Source organism: Helicoverpa zea, chromosome 5 (assembly GCF_022581195.2).
Source record: "Helicoverpa zea isolate HzStark_Cry1AcR chromosome 5, ilHelZeax1.1, whole genome shotgun sequence".
NCBI lineage: Eukaryota > Metazoa > Arthropoda > Insecta > Lepidoptera > Noctuidae > Helicoverpa > Helicoverpa zea.
Window position 1 is genome coordinate 13,482,037 of NC_061456.1, and position 22,112 is coordinate 13,504,148.

General features: G+C 35.4%; 1 protein-coding gene across 1 annotated transcript in view; it reads right to left on the bottom strand.

The window, feature by feature from the left end:
• Positions 1–22,010, bottom strand: part of LOC124630355 (serine/threonine-protein kinase STE20-like) — a 118,245-nt gene extending 96,235 nt beyond the window's left edge. Inside the window, exon 1 of the mRNA XM_047164223.1 lies at positions 21,547–22,010. Within this exon, the coding sequence (XP_047020179.1) occupies positions 21,547–21,709 (163 nt within the window). The 5' untranslated portion in view covers positions 21,710–22,010. The remainder of the gene's footprint in view (positions 1–21,546) is intronic.
• Between the last annotated feature and the right edge of the window lie 102 nt (positions 22,011–22,112).

Below are 22,112 nucleotides of genomic sequence, written 5' to 3' on the forward strand. Positions count from 1 at the left end.
TTAAATATTATTTTACCTCACAAGGCACAATACAGCTGATGTTCACCTCTAGACGTTTCCACATAGGATGGACAAAGAGAAAATGCCTTCGAATTAAATGCAATCAATTATAAACTCTATTTTAAGGGATATAGCGACACATAATAAAACCTTACATAACCAATGTTAATTTTACACAATTTAAATTGATTAATTGACAACATGAAGACGATTAAACATGTCTTCGTATATTCAGTGATTAATTTATAAATTTAATCAAACATTCAATCAATCCAACAAGATAATCAATTTCTGTTATCTACATCATTTTGTCAAAGACTATTATGTTAGCTGTGTGTTTTAAAGACACAATTTTGACCTCAATTTCAGCATTCTAGATGAAGATGACGAAATATCTTAAAAGTCAATAATCATTTTGCATTAAGTTTTCATTATTCAACAGTTCATCAAAACCCTATCATGCGTATAAAAATGCATTTTTACTGAGCTGTGCAAATATGTCCCACTTTCTTTTACACAGATCCTGAAACCCAACACTTTTATCTGACATCATATAAACAACATTCCAATTTAAAAACGGAACAAAATAATGTATGTTTACAATTTGCGAGCTGCTGGCGCCAGTAACTCGACCCGGCACTTTCTCCCGAGAAAGTAAAAGTGACCAGTCCACTCGAATATCGCACTGTTTCATAGTATTTAGTTGAACTCCTGCAGTGTTGGATAACATGTACGTTATCTAAGTATTATGTGCGGTTATTTATTGATATTTTACGTAATTCGCAGACGGATTAGAATGCATGTGTGTTGGAGGTTATTATTATTTTTGTCCCCATTTCGTTGAGAAGCTGCAATTTTGTTTAATATCTCAATTTTAAATTATGTTTTATGTTGTTTTGGTAATATTTTTTTAATAGGTAACTGTTTGCAGCAAGATAGGTTCTATATTACAAAGTTAAATGTGTCATCGTAGTAACTGTTCTTATTTAACCGTTAATCAACAGATATTTATTTTATGGGTTATATTTACATAATCCATTCAATTAATTCCATACAAACGGACAGGCAATAATACTTTCACAGCTAGGTAGATATGATTAAAACAGAAGGAAATTATTTGAAAGAGCAACACAACAAATATCGAATTATCTTAATGCACGTTCAGGCAATAGGTACATAGGTACAAATAATAATGTATTATGACATCTCAAACTTCACTCAATACGAAATAAACCCAAGTTAAAGCCTAAAGATTGAGCGATACATGTCAGTCCCGATAAGTAGTAAATTAAAGAGTAATTAGCAATAACAATAAACAACAAACAAGACAATAGCTACTCGTAAGGACAGTGGCGGAATGCCGTCAATGTGAACAGGTCGCGTCCGAAACCCGGTAGTGAACGAGGCTTTACGAAACTTGTATTTTTTTACATAAATTACTTAAACACTATGCTATAAAGGAAGATTTTTATATACTACAGAAAACAGACTTACCGTATAAGTTAGCATTTATTATCGCCACATTGACCCCGCTAATAAACTACATATTTACATTTATTTACTTAAAAGTATTAAAGTCAAAATCGAATATGAGACAATAATTTGAAAATTCAGTCACAAATTAATATCTTGCACTGCAAAAGGGTTAAAACTGCAATTTGTATTCAATTGATATCCAATTGACACAGCATTTAATTGGAAAAATTGACCCATAGGTCAGGAAAAATACGTTTTTTCTTAGGGGGTCTACTCCTAAACGTATTTTAGGGGTCAACTCCCCTACAAATCAATGAACTATTTATTAATTAGTAAAACAATAAAATGTTTCAAATAAAACACCAATAAATTAGGTAAACATGAGATCCAGTGAGTCACTTCCCAACAAACTAACTACTCGTATATTTTACGACTTCCGTTCTAAGACGTGAATAGTGTTATATCTACATACAGACGGAAACTACAAAGTTTTTATGAAAATCTTTTGGTATTACTAAGTGGTGCTTTGTTTATGTAACCTTAGTATAGTTCGGCCATTCAGAGAATGCGTTCCTGACACGTCGCGATTGAACTGACGACGTAACTTTGCAATGGCGTTGCAGTTACGATAAAAATATTTTTGCTGGTTGTTTACCGTTTTAACAATTGAGGAGCATTAAAACAACATTATTATATCAATAATCAATGAATGTTATAATTTTGTGCCAAACTGAGTGTCAAATAACTTGGTAAACAATATTTTTCTAAATCTATACTGCGCTATTACAAGGTTATGTCAGCGGTTTATATTTTGTAGTGCTGTGCTAAAAATAACAGGCAAGTATCGTAATCTGTTCTTATACAGTTATAATATAAAATAATACGTTTTGATTTTCTTTTTAAGAATTGGAAAATAATGGACTATAAGACTTAATTATAACTTTTATGAAATATAAAAATAAAACTATGACCAAACCGCATTTTTATACTTAGATTAAAAATGGTAACCCCAAATGGCGTTATGGGCCGCCATTTTGTGACGCTAAAACAGTCGTCCGTTGTCGTTTCGTGCGCATAGACCACGTTTTTCAAGTGTTTTCGATCTGTTTTTATTTGATTACCCGGCTTTTGTTAGACCGAGATATCAGGATTGATTCTGTTATTGATAATAATATAATTATACATGTAGGCGAAGATGATGATGAAGACACCACCTCCTCAAGCAAATCGGAGTCTGATTAATATTCTGTTCGCACATTCAATTCAATGTACTTGTAACAAAGAATAAATAAAACAATTTTATTATATGAATATTACCTTTTTTTGGTTTCCACTTAAATAACTAAAATATAAAACAAATGATTCCGCCAATTTAAAACGAAAATAATCTTAAAATAATGCGGCGGTTCATTTTGAAGGAACGGTAACGAACTCAGTGTTATGTTGTGCCCATCACTAGTCGTGACTAACTGATAGGTGTCAGGAACGCATTCTCTGAACGGCCGAAGTATAATATTATGAATGCTTGAATAGCTTTTTAAGTCTTACAGTCATCACTCAAAACGATACAATGTATGGATATATCCTATTTTCATATTATTTTAAATCCTGCATATTTCAGTACGAATGAAACCACAGAAATAAGCAAGTAGGCCTCTTTTAATTATACATAAACTGCATAAGTACCTTTCAGTTACTTACTGCATTAATATTAAATAACACATTTCATCACACTTTAACTAGGTAGATAAATATTAATAAACATAAGTAAACTAACATTGGCTTTCCTCATTCACGTGTTATCTCTCTTACATAACCTTACCCATGGGAAAGCGATCCGATTTCAACTATAATCTCGATTTGTCTCCATATTTTCACAAACATGAACTTCCGTTGAGAAACCAGCTAATAAAACTCAGTTAATTTAACACGTCGCCATTACAAAATATGCATTATCTATACATATAATAAATCTGTAGAAAGTGATTGTTTGTTCGGGATTCACGTAAAATCTACGAATTTAATGCAGACAATGCTTATATACAAAAGTTCTACGTAACTTGGGGTATTACTTAGACTTTGTTTCATCGAAATCGGTTCACTCTATCAAAAGATATGATTAATTTAGTGAATTCAAGATGTAAAATATTACGACACGCAATCTGTTTGACAAAACAGTACAGGTTAAAGTAGCTCCATCTGTGGTAAATAAAATACATCAAGAAGCGAGGTGGTAAATAACAATGAATTACCATTTACATTCTTTATATACTATTATTTCAATAGATGGAGTTGTGTATTTTCCGTAATTCACCATATTTTAACACGTAGTGTAATTTTTCGATAGACATTTCAATAGTGTTTGTCAGTTTGCCGTGCCACATCAAAATCCAACTATAATTATTACCTTGATGAAAGGAAAATTAATAGATCTCAGCCAAATTTAAAACGGTGCCATCTAAATTATTTTTTGAACATTATGTCAAAAATGATGACTTTAGTGGAACAATTAATTATAATTTAAAGTTACAGATGGAGTTCATATCAGGATTTTTTCATAAACATAGTTTAGCTTATCTTCCACTAATGTGGTGGCCTTAAACAAATTACTTTGAGTGAGTAGTATTATTTTTTCTGATGCAAAATATGAAAACTTAATCCTAGAAGAAATCAGGATCTATCTCTCGCAAGCGCTGCTAAGCGTGAGATAATGTAGGCTTCTGTAGCTTTAAAAACCAGCCCAGATACAAAGTGCAGATAAGAAATGGGAGCTGCCTTATCGCGTCTGAAAACGTACAAAATACGCGTCGCATACCAGAGACATGCTTACTTTCAACTTCCGATCGCAATTAATACACTGTTCACGATTACGAACAGTCTCAGTTAGACCCGAGCCAAGTCTAAAAAAAAACCTTTTATATAAAACTACGTTTGATATCATTCAATTACAAAGACAGAATTGTTCTCTGTTGCAAATCCTATCCACCTATATCCTATCCTAATCCAGAATGCATTGCAGGTGTGCATTGCACAAAAACCAATGGTATCCTATTCGAGAAGTCAAAAGAGTTGACCTGCCAACGTCAGCTTCTGCGCTAAGCAAGTGTTCTTAATAGTACCATCAGAATTACATTCATCGTTGAATGAGGTGAATAAATTTTCAGAAACCACAATAACAGTAGGAGCCAAAGCGTATTATCGCTTCATAGAGCTCTGATTGGCCCCAGGTGACCAAGTCAGGTCTGATTTGTTCGTTCATCAGATCTTTGAAAGTGTTTCGGTGGATACTTACGTCCTGTTTACGTGTGACACAAAATATGGTATATAAACGTCCTCCGCAAGAGCGAAATTTTCCCAGTGTGCGATAGTGACGCACAGTATACAACACTTATGTTTCTTTTGATTTGCTGGCTCCACCAAGAAATGACAAATTGCGAGCGTACATTTTGAAAATCTTGGCAAAACTGCAGGTTTCAAGTACGAACACATGAAGTGGACTCTCTCAGATACGTACGTTTTGCCTATTCGTGAACTAATGCAAACATTTCGGTGGAGTCCCAGCTTAGGCCACCACATTAGGCGTGCGCGATCCTCGGGCGTGTGAGTAGCGCGGGCGCCGCGCGTGCGTCGCGAGCGCGCCGCGTGGGCGTCGCGTTTTGCTGCCCTGCGGCACTTGCAGCGCGCTCGCGGCGCGCACGCGCCGCTCTCCTTGACGTTTAACTGCTAAGGCGTTTAGCGGGCGGCGGGGATAGCGGGCGAAGGGTAAGAACGCAACTCGAGCGCCGCGTGCTCGCCTCGAGCGCGTCGCTTGCACTCTTCACACATGCCGCAGGGCAGCAAAACGCGATGTTCACGCAGCGCGCTCGCGACGCCCGCGCTACTCACACGCCCGAGGATCGCGCACGCCTAATGTGGGGTCAGCCTTACCATAGCGAGTAAGTGAAACTATCCTACCCTATGCGCCTGCTGATGATGATGACTCATTTCATCATCCATCCAGCTATTCCCCAACTATGTTGGTGTTGGCTTCCAGTCGCCGAATCTGTTCGAGTACCAATATTTTGCTTGGAGCGACTACCTATCTGATCTCTTCAATCCAGTCACATTACAAGACATTATCCATGGTAAGACTGACAGACTTTCTGGCTTCTGATTAGTCACAGCAGCTGCAGAAAATGTACAAATGACAGCTTTGTCAGACTCAAAGCATATAGACATAGATTATAGCTGTTTCCTGTGAAAATTACTTACGCACCATACGTAATAATTTTCCAAATTGGCTGACTAGATCCAGAGATATTCACAACGTCACAAACTTTACTTCTTTTGTTTAGATAAATGGTCACATCCACAACACAACCTTGATCATTGAATCTATGCGACTGCTAAGTGCTAATCCTAATTATACTGTCACGTGAAAGAATGCACCTACGGGATAAGTAGTATTTTGACGATTCTATATTGCCCACGCAAACGAAGTTGCGGGCAACAGCTAGTCGTAAAAAAGTACAATCGCGCAAACCCATTAATTAATCAAATATGCTAAAATGGCCGCTTGACGAGTTGGTAGTAAAAAGTGATGATTTTTGTACACGATTCAGTCACGACATGCTCTTTGTATGTAGTTAAACGCGTTAATTCTATAGGAACTAATTTTCAGCAAAAAATGCTTGAACAAAATATTATTTGTGCAAAAACAACTTTAAACTCATGTCATTAATTTATTATTCTCATCTATGAAATCGCAGTTCTGAGTAATCTTTTGCCATGTCATTTATAAGTATTTAAGTTTCTATTACGAAGGTATCAGTTTTCTAAAAAAACACAAAGAGCCTATCAATATCAACAAACGTTTCTTTAAAAACAATGACACAATCAAATCACGATAAAAACGTGAAACGCGGAATAAACGCGTAATAATAGAAATATGAATACTAGCACAATCAGACATTAACACTTTACAATTGTTTGAAAAACCACCATATCTTTATGTAATTACGGCACAATTTTAATTGACACGCCCCGGGAAAGCAATGTTCGTGTCTTACAAATACGGCATTCAATTAGGCGTGCGCCGGCGCTTTTCCCGAGCTAACTTCGGCTTTCTAGCGGCCCGTGCGTGACGACCGACGAAACGACAAACATACAGCTATCCCTTTCCTCCCCATAGCGCTACCTCCCTCTTAAATAGTAGAAGTTTGCACGTACATGTAGTTTTCATAAGACCATAACTGTATAGACCATTAAAGGCCCCATTGAAGTTGTTTGAAGTTATCAATGCAGTTAAATCGGTTTGTTTGTCACGTACTTACATCTAAGTTCTTGGGACATGTTTATAAAACTTGTGGCTTGAGAACACTGCTGTTAAAGCAGACAATGTTTATTTTTAACTGATAATACTTATGTTGATGAACTTCAACACTGCCTAGAACCCGAACCACTCAACCCAATTACCACATTTGAAAAGGTCCTGAAATATTTTTTCTTGTGCCATTGTTACGCGTCAAATCTGCACTAATATATTGTACAATCCACTGTCCATACAGTTTACATAACAATTAGGATAAGGGCAGCACCAAAGACAAACCAAACTACAGAACAACCGTTAAATTAAATAATGGCGCGAACACTACCCACATTTATAACAATCAAGCGTGTAAATCAGAAGACAATAGCGAACGACATTGTGCCTGCCTTGACCTGCCAGTGCCTCCGCCCCTAATCACCAGTCCTTACTTAATGAGAGACGATTCACTTACATAATAGACAGGAATTTTAAGTCTGATAGGTCTTAATGTGTCTAAGTATAAGATCCTGCAAGATCTGTCTAGGTAGACTAGATTTTGCATACACACGTTTTGCCAGATTTGGCACGACAGTCCTTAAACGGGCATAAAAATGTACAGAGATTCTAATAAGAATAGGTTGGATAACTCTGTATATTACTGACGCTGGAGGTAAAGAAAAAAGGAAAAATCCTCTGAATTATAACCCTGTAGGCAAAGTCAATGATTAGAATACCCTTTTAATCAAAGGTCAGAATTTTTCCTTCAATAGATAAATAACACAAAACAATAGGATCTTCTTGAATTGCGATAAAATTATCTGTTTTACTGTCATTATTATTTTATTGTCCTGTTATTTAGATCTTCGACAAATGAAGGATTTATGTCCCAGCTTCTTCAGACAGACATGGACGAATTGAACTAGACTGTCGTTTAGCCTACTAATGAGACTTGCAACATGACATGACCCGATCAATCGTTAGCTCTGACATTACAAAATCGTGATCAAGCAAATCACTACATAATTGTAACGTATGTAAACGTGATTTTATTTAATAACAACTCACATATTACAATGAAATAACTACAGCTTTAAAATAAACATCATTTACTGCAACGACCGCTAGCCTCTTCGCTTTTCCGCTATACAACCTCGGTGATAAAATCTTTGAAAACACAAAGTTATCTTTACTGACAATGTAACTCTTATTGCACAAGAATAAAGACCATAGTCGATTGTCTAATTCCGTTGAAAAGTTTGTAACAGAACGCTGTGGATCGGACTTCACTGTATACATAAATCCTATGTTTGAACGGCAAACTTCACAACTTAGTTCTAGTACTAAATAATTTTAACATTCAAATTGGTATGCGTCCAATTTTCTGCTTTATTTTGAAATTCATAAGATTGATATTCGTTTGGAATATTTTAATTAGTTTCCAAACAACCGTTCACTTGAGGTACCTTAGCATTACGTCGATGTCTTGTGAAATTTTACAGCCAACACAGAAATATTTAACATATCAATATAAGAGAAAATTAATATTTTATCTATACTAATATTATAAAGAGGAAAACTTTGTTTGTTTGGTTGTAATGGATAAACTCAAAAACTACTGGACCGATTTTAAATATTCTTTCACCATTAGAAAGCTATATTATCTGCGAGTAACATAGGCTATATTTTATACCGGTGCGGGCAGTAGCTCCCACGGGACGCGGGTGAAACCTAGGGAAAACGGCTAGTATTTAATATAACCATACTTTATACTAAGCAGCAGAGACTTGTTTCATGGCTTAATCGTATCCATCAATCTACAGCCTTCAACCATGATATTATTCTTAGCATTACTTATGTAGTCAATGTTTAGAACTGCAAGTAACCTGAAACGAGTAACTGCAGAACCTAATACGAAAGGGTAATCGATATCTCGACTTCGAGATCAGGAACTTTCTCGTTCTAAATTTCCTTTCTCCCTTTCTCTACGGGAATCCCAAAATCAATTTCTAAACGCTAGACAATCACCTTATTACTTACAGTTATAGCTTGTTTTACTATCATTGATCTATGATCCTTTCACAAAGCTACATTATGTCCGTTCAGTACATTTATTTCACTTCCCATATCGTTCGAAGTACTACATGGTATAATGACTATGGCCTCACCATGTTTGACCCTATCGGCTATAGCAACAGTTATTAATAATTCGCTACATATTAATTACAATGACCGCTTGACTGTTAAATTGTTAATCGCACTTTTTAGGGTTTGTGTAATACCATTACAATCGATGGATTAAGTTGAGTAATTAAATTCATGTATTTAATTGCTTATGCTTTTCTTCTATAACGATTCTGACAGGATCGATGGAAATCTAGTTAAGTCAATGAAACCCAAACGTCTGGTTTAGTTATTGGAAAGGGACTTTCTACCTTGTCAATGGTCGAACTGGTGTCCAAATCTAGAAGCCAAGTCATTTTTCATCGTTTATCTTAAGAAGGAAATACATTTCAGACATTTCAGTCAGGCGTTACCCACTTATTTATATGTTTATGTTGCTAAAACAATTTAATGAAACACCCAACCAATTCGATTCAGTCAACTACAAGAATCGGCCACCTCATTCTATCACCCCGATACGGTCAACCTCTGTGGTTTCATTCGATAGGTCTCAAACAAGACAGACTGTAATACGATTCCAATCCGATTTTGCAAATAAATCTAGAGCAATGCATATAATTACTATTTTAGAATTAGAATTCTCAAGTCGTCGGTCAGATCCGGGTTTTTGCAACGATTTTCATGGAGACTGGTCTTAATTTAGTGCTTATTTCAATTGTTGTTTTGATCTAACCAAGTTCTTATTTATATGTAAATTTAAATAGCTGTCTTCATGTGATACATAAATCTAGATCTAGATGTAGGTAAATCCCCCACCTCCCGCTGTAGGTTAGCAGCGGTGAGGGAGTGTCAGACTCTTACTGACTAAAAACCGTCATGTTCCGTCGCAGGCCTTTTATGTACCAGGGCCGCGGTAACATGTTTGATAAGAGCCTCTTTTATTAGTATCGCCAGGTCTTCAGCTTATTGCAGCTAACTTCTTTCTGACCGTCTACAATCAAACTCTGATGATTGATAAATATTTATCAGACGCTTGATCTAGACCAGAAAACAAACACACAAGGAAGCAAGCAGTTTTGCAAGCCAATGCAACACCCGTTACGGACGAAACGAAAACATTTGAAATCTACCCAGCAATTGTGGAAATCACCACGCTAGGCGATTTTCACGCGCACGCGTTCTAACCCTTATATAAGCCTGGTTATGTAAATGTTATATCATTAAATAAGCCGCAATTAGTTGATACAAGTAAATTGTTTTTTATGTAATACAAGAATGTAGTATAACACCATGGTAATTGTTATGGTGAAAAGTTATTAGATAGAGCGGTAATGGTGAGGTTAGAGGGTAACCTACTGAACTGTACCTGTTTGATAGTAATAATTACTTAGTAGATTCATGTAAGTAATCTTATGGTGCAATATTAGAAAATTCTATTGAAGAGTTATGAGCAGTAATACAAGGTGTTGATTTGCATTTGTGCCATACTTCAGGAGGAGGACATAAAATACGTAAATAATCGATTGGAATTACAGTTAACGGGAAATAGTTAATATGCGCTGCTTTTTATGTCATTGTAATGTCATAGTATTTCAGAAATAATCCAATTTTATGAATGAAATTCATGAGTGATCGTTGCGAATGCTTTGTGTTTGCGCTTGTGTGAGGGCGCAGCACAGTTTTGAGGCCAGTAACACACGCGCCGAGTTTGAAAACGGGTAGGTGGCATTGACGAATTTCCGAAAAAAAAAAAAAAATCAAAAATTTTCATGCCAATTTTTTTGTTAATTTGGGTTGAGAATCATTAGTATTATTACGTCCTTGACTATGGCACGGATGCAAAACAACAGCTTGTATAAAAGAACTTTTATGTGACCCTGTTATGATATTGATCGCATAATTCTACATAGATGTTCATAGACATTTTCATTATTTAAAACTTTTGATCAGCCGATAGTTTGATCGGACTCATTAATCAATGTGATAGATCAGTTACCAGGCGGTATTAGGCCGGCTAAAAATAATGATTGGATTCAAGATTGTCTTCAAACAGAGGAAAACAGTTCATTTCAGCCAACCATCGAGCCAACTAATGACCGAAAGTTTAATCTGCAGGAACTCTCATTCTTTGCTGTTTAAGTATTTTGTTACTATGAAGTTAATTACCTTGTAGGAAGAATTTCTTGTTAGTTAAATATTTTTATTACAATGTTCCGGAAATCAAGGCTTTGCAGTAGAACTAAATTCCAAGTACTTACGAACAATAAATAATGATTGTTTACATTTTTAATATAAAATTAAGTTGTATGTAATTCCTGGATTTCTAAGAATGTCAATGAAATGGAATAATCCATAAAATTAGCTGTATTTCCTATAAATAATAAAGTAATTAATAGAAACGTACTCCTACATACAGACTTTGCATTATTTATGAAACCATTGACTCTAGCTGGATATTTTTCTATTGAAACAATTTCCGCGGAAAATGTCATTGAAGGTCCCTGGCATTTCAAAGAATGTGCATTGTATCGGAAAGCCCAGTTAACAATTAAAATGCTACAATACCAGAGAATGACCTGATAACTAAAATACCTACATACATGTAGACTTTATAAGAAACAATATAATACAATCATATTTATTATAAGAAATATGTTGTATAATAAATAAATTAAAATAATGATAAGAATTTAATTAGCAGCAATCAATACAATAACTCAATAAAAAACAAATGACGATCCTGAGCAGATAAAAAAATCTAAAGAATCTCAATGCCTACAATAACACAGTTCTAAAATTAACAAAGGAGAATAACAAACTTAATTGACAAACAGACCACAAGGAATCTTCGAACTTCATCGTTGCGTAGTAGATTAAAATAACAATGTTAATAAAATCCATACTAAGAATGTTTTGAATGAATAACAAAACGAAATATTTGATGTAGGAGGTGTAAAAGATACTGATTCAACCTCGACTGATGTAAAAATTAGACATGTATAGACACATTTGGATGAAAATCGTGCCCCATATTTAAATTCAGGCCAAACAGGTAGACAATGAAAACGCGCGTAGTCTGAGAATGTGTTTACGGTAAAATAATATTGCGCAGTCGAATTTTCGCATAATTTTATTGATATTGACGAATCATCATATATTGTTGATGAAATCGCTAAACTAGAAACTGAGTTGTTTGATGCACGTGATGATAAATATTTTGCTTTCTAAGCTGTAGAAAATATATTTACGTTGAACGAGTTTGTGAGGCAGTTGAAATTTTTAATGAAGAGTAAGAGGTTATAGTTGAATCAGGAACATGTTCTGGATCAAAATAAAACTTGCAATTTAAGTCTACTACAGCATCAATTCTTTTATTTTGACTATCTTCTATTTCCTCTCTTCTCTTAGATAATATTTTTCAACCCATTTTCCTCATAGAACGTTATTACACTGCGCAGTTTGACCATGAATATAAAATATGTTATCAACGAATTTCCAAGAATCATCTGCCTACGATATTTGTTAATGACTTCAATATATTTTTATGATGATCGAAGATTTTGATCACCCATAAGTTGCTAGGCTTTAATATCTAACTCCTTTCATCTTCTATTCTATTCTTCTTCAGATAATTCCTTCTATTTCACCCTATCACGAACAAGATCTATTTCTTCCTCAAAATTAAATGGATCTCCAAATCCAACAGAATTAGTTCTGCCATTTTTAACTGCAGATATAATTATTTATAATGTATTTAAAGTTACCCTTTTACCAAACATGAATGCATATAATCCACTCTATTGAGTTTACTGCACAGCTCAGCGAGAGTGAAGTCACCGAAGCGTCGCAGGCGCATGTTTTAATAACATTCTTCGTGCGATTTATATTGTTCGCGAGTTTCTTCTTGATGGCTCGCTTTGACGATGTGTGGTTAAGTAAAAGTTGTCTCGAAATTAGTTTTATTGCATTTACTTACTTTCAAAACAATTCATATTAAATAATCATTTTCTTCACTTACATCTTCACAGTCTGTCAATCTGGCATAGGATATTTTCCCCTTATCGCTTGATGTCGCTTGCTAAATTTTAATTTGTCAGTGGCCCAATATGGAACCATCCAATATAAGAAACAAAATTGATTCATAAGTTACATAGTTCAACACTTACACAATTGATTGTAATACCGATGCTTCAAGTTCTAAGTGTGTTCTAAGTACGAGTTAAGTTTACACAGCTCCCACGCGCGTAACCTTGTCGTATTTAATTTTATATTATTAAGTAGGAGGTGAACTTGAAACTTTAGGCTACGCTAAATGCTTGGCGTTACTACCATTATTTACTTAATTGATTAAGGAACATCTGTGTAACTTGACGTAACTTAAGAGCGCGGAAACGTTTGAAGATATCCGCACTCTGTAAGGAATCGGCCAAATAAAGTGTTAAGTGATTTACAGAAACTGCTTCTAAGTGGTTGAGCTTGGGAACGAGGAACGAACCATTATTAAGTATATTAAATTGTATATGGAAAACAGTTTACTAAATACCATGCTACTTCATGCTGAAGTTAAAAGGCACTGAAGTTAAAAGGCACTGAAGTTAAAAGGCACACCACTTCTACATTTTAGTTATGTTATACTTTAAATACCTGTCGGAAAAGACAAAAAGAAAAGAGTAAACAAATGCAGTACAAGCTACGTCCGATTGCCAAAACACCGAGGCTGAATCTTTAAACAGATATCATTGAAACTGACAAAAGAGAAAACGTGAAACCAGCTATTAGACTCGTTTCCGACGTACATATGAACAGACTTTTTTCACACAAAAATCATCCAATGAACGGAGTGAGACAGGAGGCTCGTCGGCAGGACGAGGATATTACCACATAACAATTGAACGCGTTTGTAATTGAAACCGCGGCATTCACGTTAATTGCAACAATGTGCTCATGTAACATACCCGTAACTTCACCCACCCACGTCAAACAATACAATAACAACCTTATCACAACACCACAAAGTTCGGATTACCGTAACAAGTTATTCAATATGTATTTAGTAAGTTTTGCGCAACACACATGTTTAAAATCAAGCAGCGTGCGCATAGCGGAACGCATTCTATTTTAGGGCTCACCTCTATTTTTCTTAACCTTAATTTGACGTGCATAAGGTCTATTATCGCATAGTTTTTGTTACCAATACGTCACACTGTCAATTAGGTGTACCGTAAAGTAACAATGAAAAATGTGGGGTTATGTAATTAAGTGTAGTGATAACAGACACTGATTGAATCGTTCGGTCGGGTAAGTAGTAAGTAATCGGACAGTGACAGGCAATTTGTATTGTAGTTACAGATATATCGAATTACAGTAGCTGTGAATAAGTAGTTCGGTATTATTAAGTACGAGCTCAGATACATTATGTTGAATGCAACAATGCTGTAAGGAACAATAGATACATAAGAACTTTGTCTTGAAATACTTTAGAGCACTTAAATGAACCAAAGGCTCTGAGACATCGACGATTGAGATTTTAGGACAATGGACGTTGATTGAGGGCAAAAACATCTATTCGATACAGGGTTATTCTTTCAGCGAATATAATGTCCTATGAGGTCCTCATGAAAGAAACGCTACGAACTCGGAAGACTGATTGAGACGTGAGGATAAAGAGTAGTCTTTCAGGTCCTGTTGGCAGTTAGACCTGATCCTCATTCTGGGAGTTACTCATCTCTTCCACAAAATGCTGTCCTCATGTATTTCATCAGTCATGATAACCTTCGTCCACTTTCAAAGGTTTCTTCACGCAACCGTAGCAACGTTTACATTAACACACGGCTAAAGACTGGAGCGGATGCAAGCGCTAATATATTCTCAACCATACCTACATATACTATGTTACGCTATTTAATTATTTTGTCATTTATTAATTCTTGCACATATTTATTACATTTTTAAATATTAAATATAAAAATAAAAAACATTTAAAAATATAAAAAATAGGTTGCCACCGATATCGGGCACAGGGTCCAAGGTACCGGTGGTTAGGGTCCCAGAGACAGAAACCTCAAAAATCTATTTAATTTATTATTAAAATGTTTAAGTTCAGAATCAGACTTTACTATAGTATTTTCATATACAAGTAGCATTTTTATCAATATTTAATCTGGTTCTAATTATAACAGTGAATAGGCTCTTAGTAAAATTTGATTTTAGAAAACAATACATCACGATGGACCTTATTCATGGTCTAGCGAATTATAATATGGCGACAATACAATAAATGTATATGAATTAAAAACTATACTACAAGATATAAATAATACGCCAACGATAAAAACTACAATGGTGTTCAAAATGAATACAATACACTTATTTATCTTAAAGATCACATTTACATTGTACGACCGACTTGAGACATAATTATTTACGCATCCTTAAACATTAGGTAGATGAATTTATTTGCATGAGCAAACCCTCAGATACCTAGAAAGATACATTCAGTGCTCAGTTTCAAAATTAGCAAAATGCCCCATTTCTTCAAGAAGCTTAAACTAAACAAAATGGGGAGAATACAGTCAAACTACTGACAAATCACAAATGGTCTAACAATCTAGCCAACATAACCCATGACTATTGTCTAACACAAAACACAAAAACAAAACTATAAAACAAAAACGAACACAATGTTGTGGGTAAAGCAATCTATATCTAACGCGTTCAAACCACAGTTGCATTATCAGGCAAAAATCCCACAAAACGTAACGCGTGGTAAAAACTCAATGGCCGTCATACAATGCTGTACCTATGTACCTACAGAGGCTGTACAGAGGCCAGTGAAAACGGTCCCATACATATACACAATCATACAGTCATACAAACACATTATTGTTAAAAAGAGGAATTTCCGCTTTCCATTGTTTTGGACATTTAGCAGGAAGCTGATGCCCAACGTTTTGTATGATTGGCTCGTATTATTGGTGTTTGATTGTCTGATAGCACGCAATGGCCAGTGATAGGTGAACTGTATACGGTACGCGTATTTGGGAAAAGACGTAAGTTTCCATATCACAAGGGTCTATATGGAAGAGAGTTCAATTTGTTAATGTAATAGATCCATCACCCATGTGAGATTATCTAAGTCAGTCATTTGACGCCTTGAACAAGGGGAGTACTTACTTCGTGTTTTATTCATACATTTTACCTATCCTGAAGTCACTAGGAAGCCAACTACAGAAAAGAAAAGCAGCCCTAGAAGAACTGTAGAGCACATTTCCCTAGTTGTCCCTTGAGGTTAAATCAGTGTTATGTCATGGATGAAAAATTTTATGAATGGGAAGTCTTAACTTAATAGTGAGAGTACTAGGATGTTATTGTATAATAGTGAAAAGATTACACGGTAAGTGGAATACGTCATCGTAAGCAACTACGTAACCGAATGAATCATCTTTGGTCATTTGATTCATTTTATCGTATGAGTTTAACTTAACTGTGTACGTTAAGTAACTTTAAAAAAATGCCCTTAAATCAGAAGATGAAGCTTATTATAAGTACCAGAGAAACGATGAGAAAAAACTTTATTTAGCTTCTGAAAATTTAGGAAGAAGCGACCACATAAATATTTGAAACATCAATATGCGCATAAAGTACAAGAATCTATTAAAGTTTAATCACATAGGTACCTATTAAAGTCTAAGCCAGTGTAAGAGACACGACCACAAATCATCACAAGATCTATGATTTCCACTCCTTACTCGTTAAAACCAATAAACAAGAACAATAGTCAATTCACGACGAATGAATATGAGAAATAAACCAAATGAAATGAACAATAACATTGCAACAAGAGTAACACTGTCAACAACATGAGTTGTAGAACACTCTTCGAATCTAAACCTGATGAGTTAAACCATTCAAAATAGGAAAGATAAGCAAATAAGACAATGATTTTCTGCGTCAACAATTTAACGAAAAGAATAAAGTAAACATGCTTTCAAAAAATATCCCAATAATTTCTGAACATCAAGGCAAATCTAACGGTAATTTCTGTAAGCTACTTCATCTTGGAGCTAATACTATAGGCCTTTCACATCAGCGTTATGCAGACAGAATTCCGTTTCCCGTTATGTAATCTAAGTTTTAATCTAACTTTTTGTGCAACTTCAAAGCTGAACGCAATAGATAGATGTGCTTCCTGAGAATAGAAATTAATCCTGTGTTTTGAATAACTAAGCTAACAGTAAATGATACCTACAATGTACCTACTGATTGGCATTTATCAAAGATCGAAAAATCAATCAAAAGAACCTTAGTAATTGAAACGTGTCGTTAGAATATTGAAAAGTTGAAAACGGTTTCACAAATCGACTGATCCACGGAGGCCATCTTTCTAACAATACTTCTTGATTGATCCAATGAAAAGTTGCAACACTCTTCATTGTTTAACATTGAAAGAAAATCAGTGACAAGCACAAGGATTCTATGGTATTTATCAATAATAAAATATGCATTCATTGACGGGTTAACATGACCATCAGTACCATGGCGAATTGTTAAAAATCATGTATGATTTGAACTTGAATTCTTACGGGTCAAATGAAAATCGTGTATCGATATTGCGTAAAAGTCATAGTTATTTGTAATCGATACTGCATTACAATCAGTTTGAAGTATTAGTTTACGAAATGGCTAGTTGATAGGCGTTGGGTCGCAGTTCAGTGGCTGTCACTTAACCTTATTATAATAACTACTTGGAAATTACGATCGAATCACGATTTCAAGAGCCAGTTAGCAATGAAAATAAACACAAATTTCAAACTGCGTATTTAAGTGCGTAATTTCGACATTATAATTTTCAAGAATAGTTGTTCATTAGAAGAGACAAATTTTGGTGGCAGAGGAACAAGGTTTCAGCTTTTGTTAATTATCACTGCGGCTTCTTATAATGAGAAATACTCTTACAAGCGTACTTTTTCACTAACTATCAGAGAATTTGTTAACCGTTTTTCTTTCATTACATTTTGCAATAATATAGTAGATACAGTAACCATAGAGTAATTTACATTTGACCACATAAAAGCTATTAGGAGAACTCATATTAGAAGTGGGTACAATCTAACATAATGTTATGCACAGTTTTCTTGCTCGGTGACCGTGTGTCGAGGCTATCTGATCTACTAGTCTACTACCTGTATTAGCAATGTCGACAATATGGTAGTGTGTTTGTCTGTTGTTGACAAATATTATTGCTAGATCAAGGTTCTTAGCCATCATTAAAAACCCGCCAAAAGTTTTAGAAAAGGAGACTGCAAACATCTCGAATCTACATATATTAGTGTCGTTTGTCGTATATTAGTGGCGAGACTGTTGACAATAATAATTAAACGTCAACCAAGGACACAATGGGCTACTGCTATCAAAAACTATAAGTAGGTATACCTGTAGTATTTTGAGACTAAAAGATGTCATCAGAAAGGTACCTAACATCCCAAATACATCTTGCAATGTTGCCATTCGCAAATTCAAATCACAAGACATTTTCCATCCAGTTATTAAACTACAAAGGTCTTTCATGTATCATAAACTGTTCTAAAATTGAATATCCACAATTTATGGGTACAGATTTAATCAGTAGCCTGGATGTTTCGTCATATTCCTGACATTTAGACGCCCTAGAGCGATGGAGCCGCGTGTTCCACGACGCATCAAATGCAAGGGGTCACAGGAACTAAAGGTAAGGTCTTCATCCTTTAGCTTATGTTAGGTTCCCAGGAAATACTATCTAATAACAGAACTCTGGTGTAATTGGTTGCAGTAGTTCGTGTTGCAGTTTTTATTCAAGAAATAGGCATTTAAGAAGGTCCTTGTATATTTTGCACCAAATTGAAAGAATGTTGAAAATCTGTGAGTATTTAGAACATGCGTTTGCTCTCAAACTGTAAATGGAAATTCAAAACCAACAAGAACCATAAACTTTCATAGACTATTTATATGAAACATTACATAACCCGAAGACAGGCATAGTCTTAGTGGAACAGTGAAGAAGTACCTATGTGTAGGTACGTTACGCTTTGTGATGCAAATGAATGGTTCGCACGGCTTGCGCAAGAGTCGACAGCCGCGGAAGGTCGATGCCTCTGTTCGTCATTCACTCGCTAGGATTCTTCTGTTTATTTACCGTTTTATTTTATAACATTTGCTACGTAGTCCTTATCCGGTGATTATAATTATCAATTTATAGCCTAACATATTCCTGACCTGACTCAAGATCAGCACAGGTGTCATAAATGAATATATGATTCAAATGATTCGAAACTGATGCTTGAATAAAAATAGTCATCGTTCTATTATAATTATATGGAAGTCTGCAATGCAATATGACGACCTCGATGGCCCAATGCTCACCATGCCGGACTGCCGAACCTGAGGTCCTGGGTTCGATTCCCGGTTCGGTCGACATGTGTGTGATGAGCATGTTTGTTGGCCGTGGTCTGGGTGTCACAATATGTGTATATCAATATGTATATATGTAGCTATATGTAGTTTATTAGTTGTGTTAGCACCCATAACACAAGTTAATTAATAACTTACCATGGGGCTAACCGACTGTGTGTGAAAATGTGTCCAGACATTATTTATATTTATATGTCAAAACAATACAGAATCAAAAACGTTTTAAGATTTAGGTACTACTTAAATTTGTGTTAAATTAGAGACTTCAAAATATGAAGCGACCTTACCTCCGAAGCAAGCTAATCGTTTGGATCGTTTCCACCCAGATTAATTTATTGACGATTAACAAATAATTTGAAGTTAATTAACTATGTATTAAAATGCGTCGGAATTAAAACAATTGACTCACGAGCAATTAGATAAACTTAAATTAGTTTCTAGAAAAGGATGAGTTTCGCTTTTATTGATTAACTTAAATATCGGAAAATTATGATTATTGCCCATTATTTACCGAATTGAATTTTACGACTGGGACCTTGAACTTATTAAATTTTCTTTGGAAACCTAAAAAACACCAACTGGGACAACCAAGTCCTGCCGTATAACTGTAGAGGTTGACTGAAAGGCAAGCCTCCCGTTTGATGGGACATTCCTGGCGACATCTTTTATAATTTTTCCTTGGAAGGAAAGAAAACCAACAGCCACAAAATAATTATACTAGAAGATTTCTTTCTTACGAAGGACATCATTAAATAAATTCTAGGTGAATTATGACACTATTATCGAACTACCGAATGCCGGTGCCGGCTCAGAGCTCAATATGGTTTATAAACCGTAAAACCGGTTTATTATTTGGCCTCTTCGTATGCATTTTTGTGCACAAGATACTGACTCGCGAATATTTTAATAGTTGACTTCATAATTCCACGAAGTGTTTTGGCGTTAGATTGATACGCGAAAATGGACCTTATGTCTACTTAATGATTTGTTTGATAATACTGTCTAGATATGAAAAAGATTAGTGAGTGTTCCTGTCTGTCTGTTAACATATCGTTAAAAGGAGCTAGGTTGTAAGCTATAATTACGGACTGTCAGCTTAACACAGTAAAAAATAATAATCGTAATTCATAAACATCCTAACTGATTGGCCAGAAGACAGACAGACAGAAGACTTCCAACAGAATTGAATGGAAAAGTATGGGGATGCCTTTTCTTTCCCTAGTAGGCCAAGTCAAACAAAAATAAAGAGATCATAAACAAATGCCTATATAAAAATACATCTCACAAACATAATTATAAAACTAGAATATCTAAATAGACCTACCGCTACTCGGTAGCGAAACTGTCATCGTTCATAACTTTCCAATTCGCTGATATTTTCTATATGTATTAATAGATAATGTTAACGGTAGTTGTGATTGCCTATAGAGATGTCACCAATCAATTGAATTAGTGTTTTCTCTCACTCCAGTTTTATTCTTATATTAGTACATACATATGTATGTAACTTGCTCATTTCTCAAACCTACCCATACCTATATCTAATTTGATATAACGCTGGTAAGTAAAATAATTGATCATTAACTTTCGCAATAGTTAAATAAGTATACTACAGGTACCTACGCAGAATAAGCAGTGCGTATAAAATTGAAAATGCTTAATTAGTCATACGCTTCAAAATACGTAGGCTGCGCTTGCGCAGGCTGAGAAAAAACGTTGCATGCCATTAGGAAGTAAGTAAACATTTTGGGCCTTACTACAAAAACTTTAAACCCTGTTTTACACTTGTCTAATAAAATTTTGGCTGCAAAATGAACCATATGTCAACGTCATAATTTGTCATTTTTTTAGACAAGGCATAAACTGACGTTTAAAAGTTTTTGTGGTAAGACGGGAAAAGTCAGCAAATAGCTGAAGTTTGTACCTAGGTGTATACCCAATTGTATTGTGTTCACGTAGGAAGGTAGCTTCTTCAGTAAGTAACAACAACAATGAAGCATTAAACTACCCACATTGCAGAGAAATCGCGGCTCGAACCCTTCACTTGCAGCTAGTAGATAAGCAAGTACTTACTAGGCTGCAGTCATAGGTTATACAAACAGCCGCACGGCCTCTTACATTCTTCACATAAATTAACTACCGTTACAATATTTATTATTGTTCATAATGTCAACAAAGTTCATAACATCCTTGATATTAATACGGTTTTTCCTTACCTGGTATGGGACCTTTGGAGTCCCTCCTCTGGTCATTCTCTTCATTCCTCAGGCTTCCAGCTTCGTCATCAGACACTTCATCCTCACACCTGGTCTCACGCACAGCCAGTAGGAAAGCGCACACACACACAAACGTAATCCTCATAAACTCCCTCATCTTCATCGTTATATCGTGAGTAGAACGTCAATAAAACCCATTTTCGATCAGCGATCGATTAAAACTTGACATTAAAACAAACAGTCACATTTTCGTTTGTTGCAACTGGTTAAACTGATCCAATGACAGACGTGGAAAACGATGTTGATATACGGTTCATAACACGAACACTTAACATCACTTTATACGAGCACAGTAACACTAAATAAAAAGAGAAAATATTGAAATGAATACAAAACAATCGTAATTTTTCGGATCGATTATGTTCTTAATTTGAAACGTAAATACGCGCGTCACTCAATGTCGGCTGCGATGGTACTGGCGCGCTGGTCGGCGGAGATCGGCGCCGCCCCCACCTGCGCGCGCGCTCGCTCGGTGGACGCGGCATCGGGGACCAACACTAACTGTA